At 43.2% G+C, this 12,115-nt stretch overlaps 1 protein-coding gene across 1 annotated transcript in view; it reads right to left on the bottom strand.

Moving 5' to 3' along the window:
- Positions 1 to 12,115, bottom strand: part of TRPC4AP (transient receptor potential cation channel subfamily C member 4 associated protein) — a gene marked incomplete at its 5' end in the record, with an annotated part of 36,960 nt that overhangs the window by 14,072 nt on the left and 10,773 nt on the right. The window contains 6 exons of the mRNA XM_051633500.1: positions 2,719 to 2,861; positions 4,734 to 4,922; positions 6,905 to 7,106; positions 8,239 to 8,367; positions 9,919 to 9,974; positions 11,079 to 11,136. Coding sequence (XP_051489460.1) covers positions 2,719 to 2,861; positions 4,734 to 4,922; positions 6,905 to 7,106; positions 8,239 to 8,367; positions 9,919 to 9,974; positions 11,079 to 11,136 — 777 coding nt within the window. The remainder of the gene's footprint in view (positions 1 to 2,718; positions 2,862 to 4,733; positions 4,923 to 6,904; positions 7,107 to 8,238; positions 8,368 to 9,918; positions 9,975 to 11,078; positions 11,137 to 12,115) is intronic.

Here is a 12,115-nt window from a genome sequence, read left to right as displayed (position 1 = left end):
GTCAGCTGCCTCAGCCCCTCGCTGAGGAGGAGCACTCTGTGCTCATTATTTTAACTTGTGAATCTGCTCCTTTCCATACACAGCATCCTCTTCTTATTCCAAATGACTCATCCTTCATTTCCAATGTCTTCAGTTGACTTTTAGTTTGCTTCTCACCTGCCAGACAGCTGCAGACCCAGCTCCTGAGTCACAGTTAGTGCCTTTGGATCACCCTCCCTCCCAGACCCCAAGCTCATGACAACTGCTCAGCCTGCAGTGCCAGGACAGTCCCTGTTCTATATTCATCCTTCAAACTTTCTCCTGTTGCTGCTCAGCTTTGCACAAATTGCTCCATTCCTTTCTCACTACTAAAACTACTATGAGCTTCTCCTGCATGCAGTTTGGCTCCCTGTAGCAGGAGCAAGCAAACCAGCTGATGGCCTTTCACCATACTGCAGCCATGCAAGACAGCCTAGAAAAATATAAGGAGAGTATTTTAGGGTGTGACCCTAATGAAAAGGAAGGCACAGACTTGCAGTGAAACACCACTTATCCCCAAGGGTGTAATCATCTCCAGCAGGGCAGCAGGCAGGAGCCAAGTCACTGCTAGCACAGTTGGCAATTTCTGAAAGTTAGTCAGCAGTGAACCTTAACCCAAGGATTTAAACATTAGGCAACAGGTTGGGTTTATTAAAAAGCTGCATCATGCTTCAGGCAAATACCAGACCCTTACTGTTTATCTTAGTGGACTGAGGCAGCTTTGTGATGCCCTTTAGGAATTCTGTGCAAAGTTATTCCAGCATAAAACCAGTAAGGCCTTTGGGTGGTCAGACTGGAATGCTGGTATCACAAACCCTGTCCTTTTATTCCCTCACTGAAGAAGAGACACCAACAAGCAGCTTAAATGCTTGTCAGAGTGCAACTGCAGAAACTGCCATTCCCTGCTTATTGCAGCTTTCCATGTAGAACAGCTCAGCTCCAGTTCTTCCTGACTGCCTCTCAGGAAGGGGAATGGCTTCACAACTGCCCCACAATGCTTTGAAAACTACCCAGATTAAGGAATGAAGGATTTATCACGTGTTTCAAAGGCAGTGGATTTACAAAAAGAGCTGGCCCTGAACAGTGTGTTTTGGAATGATGTAACCAAAACCTTTCAAGAATTCAATTCCAGTCCTGAATCAGCCCTGGAGAAGAGGTGAACTGCAGCTTTATCCTTAGACAGTTTCTCCATTTGCATGGGGGCAGAAGTAGCAGAGGAAGACTAAAGAGTCGTTTTCACAGGCAATTTAGGAAAAAAAAACCCCAAACAAGTCAGCCTCAAAGCTGGCTTTCTACCTTGTCACATCTGGCAGTGACAAACTCCAACTGGCCCAGGGAGGTAAGGAAGGGAGCACCTCCAGCTCCCTCAACAGGCAGCAGCAGGATGAGCTCAAGCTGTAAGTTACTTTCTGCAGGATCTGTAAAACTGCATTCCTGTGGTGAAATCAGGCAGGGATACATTATCTGACTTGATACAATGGAAAGAAGAGTCCTCCTAACAGATCTGTGCTCTGGTAGTTCTAGTTATGTCTTGGGCTTCTTATTTTATGCCTAACAGAAACAGTACTTCTAAAAGGAATGACAGCAGGATTATGAGTTTCTTAAGGCAGTGACTGTGGTTTCTGCAAGAATTGCTGGTTTCCTCTGGTTACTGTTGTACAGAAACTATTTATTTTTAATGCTGAGTATCCACTTGTAGGTTCAGAGGGAACAGATCAGTTATGTTCAGGACTGTGCTACAAATGCACTTCTATTTTAAATTCAGATTAAGAGACTTAAAGAGACTGCCTGTGACAAGTACTGGTGACTCCTGTACAGTGGGAGGTTACAGGCAGAGAACAAAATACTCAAGATAAATGTGCCCAAGCAACAGTCCTCAGCACAGCTACTCTTGCCTAATAAAACAGCCCTTCAACAGCTCAAAACAATTTGATCCTCCCAGTCTTTAGGGCATCCAAATGCCCCTGCTATTCCAAGCTGCTCTGCTGAGCTGAGCAGACTGCCAGTGTTGGAAACCTGTCAAAACTGCACCAAAGAATTGCTTCTCTTTTCCCTTCACAATGTGCTTTGACCCATTTAAATCAAACTCCAGCCAAGCTGCAGTGACTGGTTCTCCAGAAGCCTACATGAGGCAGGGAACAAATTATTCTTCATTTTGAAGGCAAGAAATGCAAAGAGATGAGTGGGATTTCTAGGCAGTGCCTAGTGCAGACAGCACTGAAGTGTATTCTCCCAGTTGAGAGTTTAACAGGCTCACTCAGCTGAGACACAGGAACCTGCTGCAAAAATCACCCACTCATAATGAAGGATTTCCACTCCAAAGGATTTCAGAAATTGAAGCAGCCAAAGAAGGGCAAGGCCTGCATGTGCTCTGTGCAATGAGAGAGGGGAAGGATGCCTGGCTGCATCTCCCACAGCACCCAGCTACACATGCATCCACATGCTTCCTTACTCACAAGGCATCTGCAGAGCCTGACCACCCCCATGCTGGTCAGCACCCCTGGTGACAAGCCCTGCCCTGTGGCTCACTCTGGTGCAGCCATGATCCCCTGCCTGCCTGGGCACTGCTGCAAGGATGGGATTTGCCCAGCTTTGTGCCTCGAGCTCTGCCCTGCATGTTTCTGCGTCCGTGACCTAATTAGTGAGGGCTGAGGTTTAAAGAGGCATCAGCTCCTGCGTGTGGGACCATCCAGGGCTCACCTGATTCCTCTGTCTCCCCATGAGCAGCACGCAGAGGACATACAGCACCTCCAGCTTATACATGATCTCGTGCATGATCTTCATGGACTGGGGAAGCTGTGTCCGTGTCGAGGTGTTGGCCAAGCCGCTTTCATCCGAAGACTCTGAACAAGATGGCAAAGCTGTGAGCCTGAGGCAGCTTCAGCAGGAAAGGATTTCTTACAGTTCTCACTTTAACACTGAAACACTGCGGATGTTAAGACCAGCACACCTGCCTGAATCTCCTCCTCAACCAAAAATGGTGACATGCAACAAATGACTGAGTTAAATGCTACAGAAGAGGAAAAAAAACTGCTGGAATTTTCCAAGGGGACAAAGTTATATCTTTTTTTAAATTATTTCATAATAGCACAATAGCATAATCTAGCAAAAATAAGTAGCATCACCTATAAGAATTAACATACTGCACCAGAAAGGACACGGCAGAGCAGGTAATAAAAGCAGAGAGATTATCAGAAGCATTTACTATTGGTCTACTTCCATTTCATACCTCAGTCCCAGTGTACTTAAGCCACAGTTAAATAATTTTCACAGCCCTATCTAAAATTACACTAAGGACAGAAATAGGATATAACACACCACGTATGTGAAGGGGCTCCAGGAAAGCTGGGGAGGGACTTCTGACAAGGGCTTGTAGTGAGAGAACAAGGGGGAATGGATTAAAACTGAAGAGGGGAGGTTTAGGTGAGACATTAGGATGAAATTCTTTAGTGTGAGGGTGGTGAGACCCTGGCCCAGGCTGCCCAGGGAAGCTGTGGCTGCCCCATCCCTGGCAGTGTTGAAGGGCAGGTTGGATGGGGCTTGGAGCAACCTGGGCTGGTGGGAGGTGTTCCTGCCCATGGCAGGGGTGTGGAATGAGATTATCCTTAAGGTCCTTTGCAACCCCAAGCATTCTACAGTTGCAAGTGGAAAACAAGACAACACCTAGAAGGTAAGCACAGATATAGTGAAACTTGTAGGTTGTAGTTCAAAAAGGAGTTAGCTCTGTGCACAAGATGTGTAACCCACAGTGATGAACTGCCCTGCCACAGGATAGTGTGAAAGCTTTGAGCCCATGTGAAGAACCAGTAACCAGGCAAACAAAGGAAGGAAACCATCAAAGGCTAAAAGCACAGACAGCACCTCTGACTCACAACTCCCTAAGCCACAAGCCACTGAAGGCAGAGGCAGTGTTCTGGGAAAGTAAATCTGGGTTTGCTTGCTAACTGGTGCTGTGGGTCAGAGCTGGGACTGGGTGTGTTCCAGCTCAGCAGAACTGCCCTGTGAATTCTGTTCCAGATCACCAAATGTTCTTCATCTTCCTCCAAGGTGGGGTGTGAGAAGCTGCTGGAGCACTCACCTATTTCATTTGCTGTGTATTTTCCGAAGTTTTAGTAATTAATTGCTACAAAACTAATGACACTGGATAAGGAAGAAAGTTTTTTAAAGAAGATGTAGATATCAACATTTTGGGATAATTCTATTCTGTTATCAAGTGCCTTGAGTTCTACAAGACAGACACTGCATTGTTGTAATACTGAAGTGTGAAGAAAAACCAAGAATAATTATTTTTTTTTTCCAGTTAACTGATTTAATTTTGTTGGAACCACCTTTCCTTTTTAAAGGAGGGGCCACTTTTTGATATGAAGTATTTGGACCTAAAGCCATCACCTTAAGTTTCAGAGCAAGATGCTGGTGAAGTCGCTTACCTCACATGTGTGTTATTTTTGTCCCCCCCCTAAAGCTGAGGATGTAGAGAGTTATATGGGTGTGCTGTGGGGACATTTCATTTTGCCAGCTTTAGTTCATGGAAAGAAAAACCATCAGTGCTACACGAGAACAAAATGAGAGGCAGACCTAAATGCTGACATGTTGGTCTTCCAGGCAGGAAAAGGGGAATCAATATCAGTTGGAAGGAAAAGCAACACATGGCAAACACTGAAGAAGTTTAAGGTATGTATCAGCTAATGGTGGTGAGAGGAAAGCAAGCCCAATACCTGTACTGCTCTGCTCTGCCTCTTCATTTGCCACTCTCATCAGTGCATCAAGTACTAGTGCATTGTCCAGCCAGGTGTACCATTCTTCCAACTCCTGGAGGAAGCTGGAAGTACCTGTGGTTTCAGACACCTTCCGTGTTGCCAGTTTGCACAATCGCTCAATGAAACCTGGGATATTTAAAAGGGTAGCTGCAAAAGAAATATAATTTGATGATGATTTAAGATCACCAACACACCAGTCACCACAGCCTCCACACCACAAGGTTTCCAAACTCCCTATAATATAGAAGAGTGCCCAGAAAAATTCCATCTATTTAAAAATATGCAAAGATGGAAGAAGCTGGTGCACTCTCCTATTAAAGACTAGGAGAGAGCACACATACCCTGGGTATAACTCCACCAGTGCTAAACCGGTTTGTGTTGGACTTACACTAGAAAAAAATCAGTTCTACCCTACTCTGACTGCTTGTTTCCAGCCAATTCCCTTTTCCTGGCACTGCTGTTTTCCAGTTCACACCGAGTCAGTATCAAGGAACTGATCTGGCTGAGAATCAAGCAGGTAGAAATAAAGCAGCAGCCCTTGGAAAGGGCAGCTCCACTTCTCCCTTCCTCTGTGCAATGTCACAGCTTTTTTTTACCTCCTATGGTGTTTGTCCCATAGCAAAATGCACTAGCTCACTTCAGTAGCTGGGTGGAAAGCTTTTTAAGTACTGGCTTCATTAATTAGTTCACCATGGAGCAGAGGAGATGGGGAACATATGACAGCAGCTCCAAGTCAGAGGGTTTTAATGGTTGTGAAACCACACCCTTCAAACCAGCAGCTCAAGTCTCCAGAATGCCTGGGGAGGTGCTAAAAACTGCATTTTGTCCTCAAGTTTTCACGGAATAACTTAATTACAGAACCTGTTTATTACAGATAAATGGCTGAGTCTTTGCTTCACTACATACTTGCAGATGGAAGTGGAAAATGACCGAGAATCTGGCCATGAACACTACATGAAAGAGCTGCAAGATCTGTCCCACTGGTACCATCTATGAAAGAATAAGCTCATGACAAAATTTTTTAAAATGGCTTATGCTTTAGTCTTGGATATAGTCTGCAAGTGTGCAAACAAAAAATTAATAGTTAAACAGCTCAGTTCTGTGGGATCCAAGCTCATTCAGTTGAACTAACCTAAACTTTGTACCCACACCTACACACATGGGGCCAGTTCTCTTTACAAGCAAGCTCTGCCCACCACAGAGCAGAAGACAACCCCCCCCCCCCCTCAAAGTTTCTCAGCTTCTGCCTGCTGGATTATGGTATCTGCCTTTCACTGGGTGCTGTAGAAGTGGCAGTGGTTACAAATGGAGCTTTGCTGTTCATGGCTAGAACAAAATGTTAGAAGATGAGAGAAAAGCAGCAAAAAAACCCCAACCTTTTTGGACTTCCCCAAACTGTTTGGCATGGGCCTGTGCAAACACCTGCTTCAGAAGCCCAAGACATTTTCAGCTGAAAACAGCAGATCCTACACTTGAGGGTAATTCAATTTAAGTCTTTTAGATTGATACTCAGTCCTTCTAGGCAAGACTTCTAGATCTGAGGAGTAACTCACTGAAGTTAAGAAACCTGCACTGTGCCCAAGGTAAAGGTGAAATTAGATCCACAGATTCCCAAGGCTGGTGTGGTAAGGGTGGGCAACATGATTAACATGAAACACACTTTGCTTGTTGATAAAGACAGACATCCTGCTCAGGACAAGGTCAGATAAAACCAGAGAAGGAACTGCTCTGACAGCAACCATGCACACTGCAGTTTCAGTTCAAGAATTTGTATTTTGAGTGGACATGGAATTGAGAGTTGCTAAAGAGAAGGCCATGGAAAGGACTGAGGGATAGAAAAAAAACCCCAAATGTTAAGCTACTCAGTTCATCAGAGAGGGCTGGAGTGACAGAAATGAACTCACCTAATTACCAACACCATATGAAACTGAAAGCTACTAAGGAAGTTACATTAATAGCAAATATTCTTTCCAGGAAACTGCTTGAGGCAAGTGGATAAAGAAAAACGTTTCTAAGACAGAATGTTTATAGCACTCTCCAGAAACATAAGCTACAGATGTGGCATGGAGAAAAGGTAAACTTTACATACTGTTGAGATTCTTCTGCCTTGTTCACACTGTAACAATTACCTTGATTAATTTCAGCTCGAGAAGGACCCAAGTTTTTTTTCTGCTGGGCATTTTTGGCAAGAAGCGTGTGTTTGTCATCGCTTCCTGTGTCGAGCTCAGAGATGGTGACAGCAAGGATCCTGCAGAAGTTGGCAAGCTGCTGCTGATCAAAACTGGACACAAGGCTCGCAAGATTGGGAATATCATCCAGTTGGATCATTTCCTGGAGGAGGCAACATCAACTAAATCATGACACTCAATAAAAGAACAGAGACACAGCCAGAAGCTTCAGCTACAGCTCCTCCCTGGTGAGATCCCTGAGAGGCAGGAGGGCAGTGACAAGTGAGTCTGAAACCAGCTGGGATTTACAACTGGTGTCACTTATGGTTATCAATTCCAAAAGTACAGTATCCATATTTTGAAGGCTAAGCATTTAAATATGGAGGCTTTTAAAAAAAAATTTTAAATTAAGAACACCCCACAACCTTTTTACATGCAGATTACATTTAAGTTTTAGAAAGTTTCAGTATTTTTTTTTTCAGCTGGTATTTTCTTTGAAGCTCACAGATGAAAAACGACATCAAGATCATTTTTCTCAGTCTTTTTCATCAAATGATCTTTTTAATGAAGAGATGTTAAAAACAGTTTTCAGCAGAAAGCCTTCACATTGAAATAAACAAAGCCTGTTTCCTATCTCAGGAGGACATCCTCCTCAGCTTTACTCTAAAAAAACCAGTAACATGTCACAGACTCCTGACCCTCTCCACAAAGTGCATATCAGCACAATTCATTCAGGGGTTTCTCAGAGTGACACCTCTGATATTTTATTTGCATCACATCAGGACACTAAGCTGTAATGATGCTGGTAAGCAGGTTCAAAACCTACTTTGTGCACAAGTCCTATGTGTCCTGTTCCTCCAGCCTACAATTTCTCAGAAAGGTGTCAAACTCCCTGGTAAGAGAGAAGCATGGGAAGCCTTCCACGTGCCAGGAAGACTCCTAAAATATTTGCAGTGTTATCAAAAGGCAAGGATGAAAAATGAATTTATATAGGTTCATTTTCTTTATTTGAAACACAGGTTGTACTTTAATGACAGCTAGGCCCTCACCCCCCATCATCCTCTGCAAACTATGCAGGAGCAGTACAAGTAGGACACCACACACATAGCTTGGCTTCTGTATGAAATGTAACTGAAGTCAATGATCACTATCAAACAATCACATTTCAAATAAGCTACAAGAAGTGAGAACACTGGCTTAGAGGATTTCCTTCAGCAGCTCCTCAAAGAAACGGTTGTTTTCCTTCTACTGCCCTGAAAATCCATGCAAATAAAATGAATAAACCAGGAACTAACCTTTTTAACTCCCAGGATATCTTCGATGAGTGTTGCAGTTTGTAGGAATGTCTTTTTGTTTGTCATCAGTGTAAACAGGAACAACACAAAGTCATTTCTTTCTGCCAATCGCCTTGTGACTCCTTCGGTCTAGAAAGCAGCAAGAAGCACACACCGACCCCGAGTCAGAGCCCACCTTGACAAGGTGTGTGTTACAGGCACATGCAGGACAGTCTGACAAGTGATGTGTTATTGAATCAGCTATTCCTCAAACCAGGAAACACTGTGTCTACGGTGACCAAAACTAGTCCTCCTTTGAAGTTAACATGATGCTTGCAACAATGACAGGCTCCAGGATGAGAGGCTTCACCTCAAGGCTTGCTTGCCTGAATCAAATGTAAACACTGCCTGGCTGGAAACACCCCATACACACTGTAACCAGCTCCATTTTATGGTATGTAGATGCAGCCCCAGATTCTTCCTAAACTGTTAGAGCTGCTCTCAGCTGGGCAGAGTTTGAGCAACCAGAATCCAACACTAGCCTTGACTGAATGTGGTGATGGAATCAAAGTCATGCTAAAGCATGACCTCGGGTCCACCAGTGATGCATGAAGACCAGCTTTGTGCTCCGAGCTCTGCTGAGAGCACAGCCAGTCTTCTCTGGCATTAAACAACTCAAAACTACATCCTTACCACGTGCAAAGCTGTTTATGATATATTACTGACTTACTGCCAGTGCTCACAGAACCAGGCTAGCTCAGGTCCTTCCTGAATATTTACACTTGAGAACAGTTCATACTGCACATGCATTTCTGTGATCCTGAAGGCTTCTCATTCAAGAGAGAGCAGGAATATTGAAGATAATTTAAACAGCAGCAAGTCTATAAATTGCAAGTTTGTTTCTTAGCATATTACAACAGTCACAGTTTGAAAAAGTTGCATTAACTGTAGCTAAACAAAAGAAAGATCATGCAAGTCAAGAAACAAGGTGTTCCCTCCTCTGCCCCCTCCCATGGGGACACAGATACTTGGTAGTGAGAACATGACCTATTAAGACTCAAACTCTCAGGATTAGGTTGAGGTCTTTGGAAAAGCTCCAAGCCAGTACCTACCTTATTTTCATTTTTTGCTAAACAATGCTCCCTAGGTAATGACATCATAAAATATGTGATTAAGTAAACAATCCTGAGGATGTCCCCGCATGCATCATCTGAGCCATGTGCTTTTAGCTTCAGGATTTTAATGACAAGGTATTTCCATTGGCCTTTAACCCAGCACCTTCCCTTGATCTACCATCAACTGAACTGCACTAATACTCAACACATGAAGGAGCTGCAGGGTCAAACTTAAAACACTTTGCCAGCACCATTACTGAACAAGATTAGCTTGGGTTAGCAGGCACCCATTTCCAGTTTCAAATGTTAAGTTTGAATACCACAAAGCCTGACACAGCTTCCCTGTGAAAACACACACACAGGAAGACCCAAACAAGAAGATTTAAACTTCACAACGTGGTTAAGAAAACAGAAAATATTTGAGTAATGCATGAAAATACAGGGCAGTTCTGTATTTAATGGAAAGGAATTAAATGAAAAGTTTCAGAGCAAGTTTAAATTATGCTTAAAATCTGTATGTTGTCTTATCAAGTGAGAAAGGTAAAACACAACCAGCAGAACACTTCTCCACAGTGGCTGTACTTACACAAATACAGGTGTTGTACAGTATGCTCAGACAGTCCTTGATGAGGTCATCACTTACTGTAAAGAAGAAAACAAGACATTCAGCAGCTACACGTGGCCAAGGGACACTAATGCCCACAGTAGTGACATGAATAGCTATAAAATGGATGAGAATTTCAGGCTGCTGGTTCAGATCATATCTGCAAATGTCTTGGAGGATAGAAACCCGGGAGGAAGAAACACTCTGGAACCCACCTGTTCACAGGCTTTCTTCCAAACTGTTATCAGCACTGCCTAGGTCCACAGACAGAGATGTACTTGTGGCCTAGTGCACTACTTAGTCACTCACAAAAGAAAATGACAGGGGTGTAAACTATTTTAGAAAAAGAAATCACAGAACAACTCAAAACTTGTCAATATGAGAAGCTGCAGAGATACATATCACCTCCAATTACTAAGCACAGGGGGGAGAAAAAGGAAAGTTCCTGCAGACTTCTCCAGGAAGCATCAGGAATTCAAAGAAAAGCTTTCCACCTGATCTACTCCAGCATTTTAATATTTAAAATATGTTTTCAGTACAAACATACAACAGCTGCCTCTAGCTCAAGTTCAAGTTACTCCACCTTTGAAGTTCCCTGGCTAATAGGCATGGATCATACCATGACATTTCTTTTCCTCAGAAGGGTTCAAGGAAGAGCAGAACCACAGACAGGAGAAATGAAAACACTGAACTAAAGCTGCTCCAACAGGGAAGTTGCATGGAAGCCACTATGCCCCACTGGCAAGTTCTCCTTACAGCAATTTGAGAACTAGTAGTCAGTGTGAGTAGGTCAGGAAAACAGCACTTTTCATTATCTCCCAATCTCTGTAGCTCCTGTTACATAAACAGTTTTGAGACTTATTAATAATTGTTAACTGTAACAATAGCCACAGCAACAATAAGTTTCCAGTACTGAGAGCAGTATGTGCTGCTGAGTGCATGAATGGTCCTGAGCTGTATTCTGTGACAGGTGACCATCCTAAATCCCACCATGAATCAGTGCTCCCGAGAACAAGGAAACCAATTATTCCTTTAGGAACAGGAAATTGCTGCTATGGAAAGAGAGTAACAGGAAGATAAACTTCTGTCTGAATAAGGAAACAAGGCAAGAATGAAAAAAGACACAACAATTCTCTACTTACTTTTCTGTTTCTTTTTCTGTGTAATAAGCGTTGGTCTCATGAGAATTTCTACTAAAAGCTGTAACAAGAAGATAAAGAATTAAGGGAATAATCATTGGGATACAACTAACCAATTAATTTGCCAGTGAGAAATCCAAACTTAGTCCTGTCTCTGCTGAAGTCAGAGGTGAATGAAGGAAGCTCTACAATCACAACCCCACTGGTATCAAAATTACATTGACAAAAAATAGTTGTATTTACCCTGAAGAAATAACAACACTTGTATAAAACAATATCCCACTGGCAAGTTGTAAGGAATTTGAGTCTGAAATGAATGTATTTCACACACATCCAGGTAACATCCAGGATGGCTATCACACACCACCCATACACTCCAGGGACTGGACTGCAGTGGTGTCAGACACTCCTTGGAGAGGCTTTTCTCCATCCATCCTACTGAACTGCACCAGGATGCAGCAACACGTGCCTCCCCAGAGGCAAAAGGAGCAGAAAGGGGGTTATGGAATCTTACTTCTTGGAATGGGGTGGCATTCAGGTGTAAAGTCCACAAGGCTCATGGATCAGTTCATTTGTGTGAACTCTTAGGTAGTATTTCATATATATTTATATATAAAAGGAGCAGACACAAATGTGCTTTTGTTCCTTGATGCAAAGTCTGCCAGAACTCAATTGTATTTTAAGGAATACAAGCATGACAGCACACAGAGTACACAGCAAATAGAGTGTCCTTCAAAGCTCCTCATGCTTCAAACTTCAACATACTGCAATACAGAATCAGCACAAGGCATACACAGAGCCAGATGAGACTAATTCCCTCCCTTTCAAGCCCTAGAGCAAGATTTTCAAAACCACATCACACTGGCTTCTACCACTGCCTTGAACCAGATTCAATCCACCCGTAGCAGCCAGATCTCTGCCACAGCACCAGGCAGTTACAGTGTATCTGATCTTTACCATCTCCAACCCAAGAAAAAGAACAACACAACCCAAACAACAAAAACTAAGCCAACAAAAAACCCAACACACACACTTCAATA

The sequence above is a fragment of the Apus apus genome, chromosome 15 (assembly GCF_020740795.1).
Source record: "Apus apus isolate bApuApu2 chromosome 15, bApuApu2.pri.cur, whole genome shotgun sequence".
In the NCBI taxonomy this organism is placed as follows: domain Eukaryota; kingdom Metazoa; phylum Chordata; class Aves; order Apodiformes; family Apodidae; genus Apus; species Apus apus.
The sequence above is the reverse complement of the archived record's forward strand: the minus strand, read 5'-3'. Positions and strand labels throughout refer to the sequence as shown.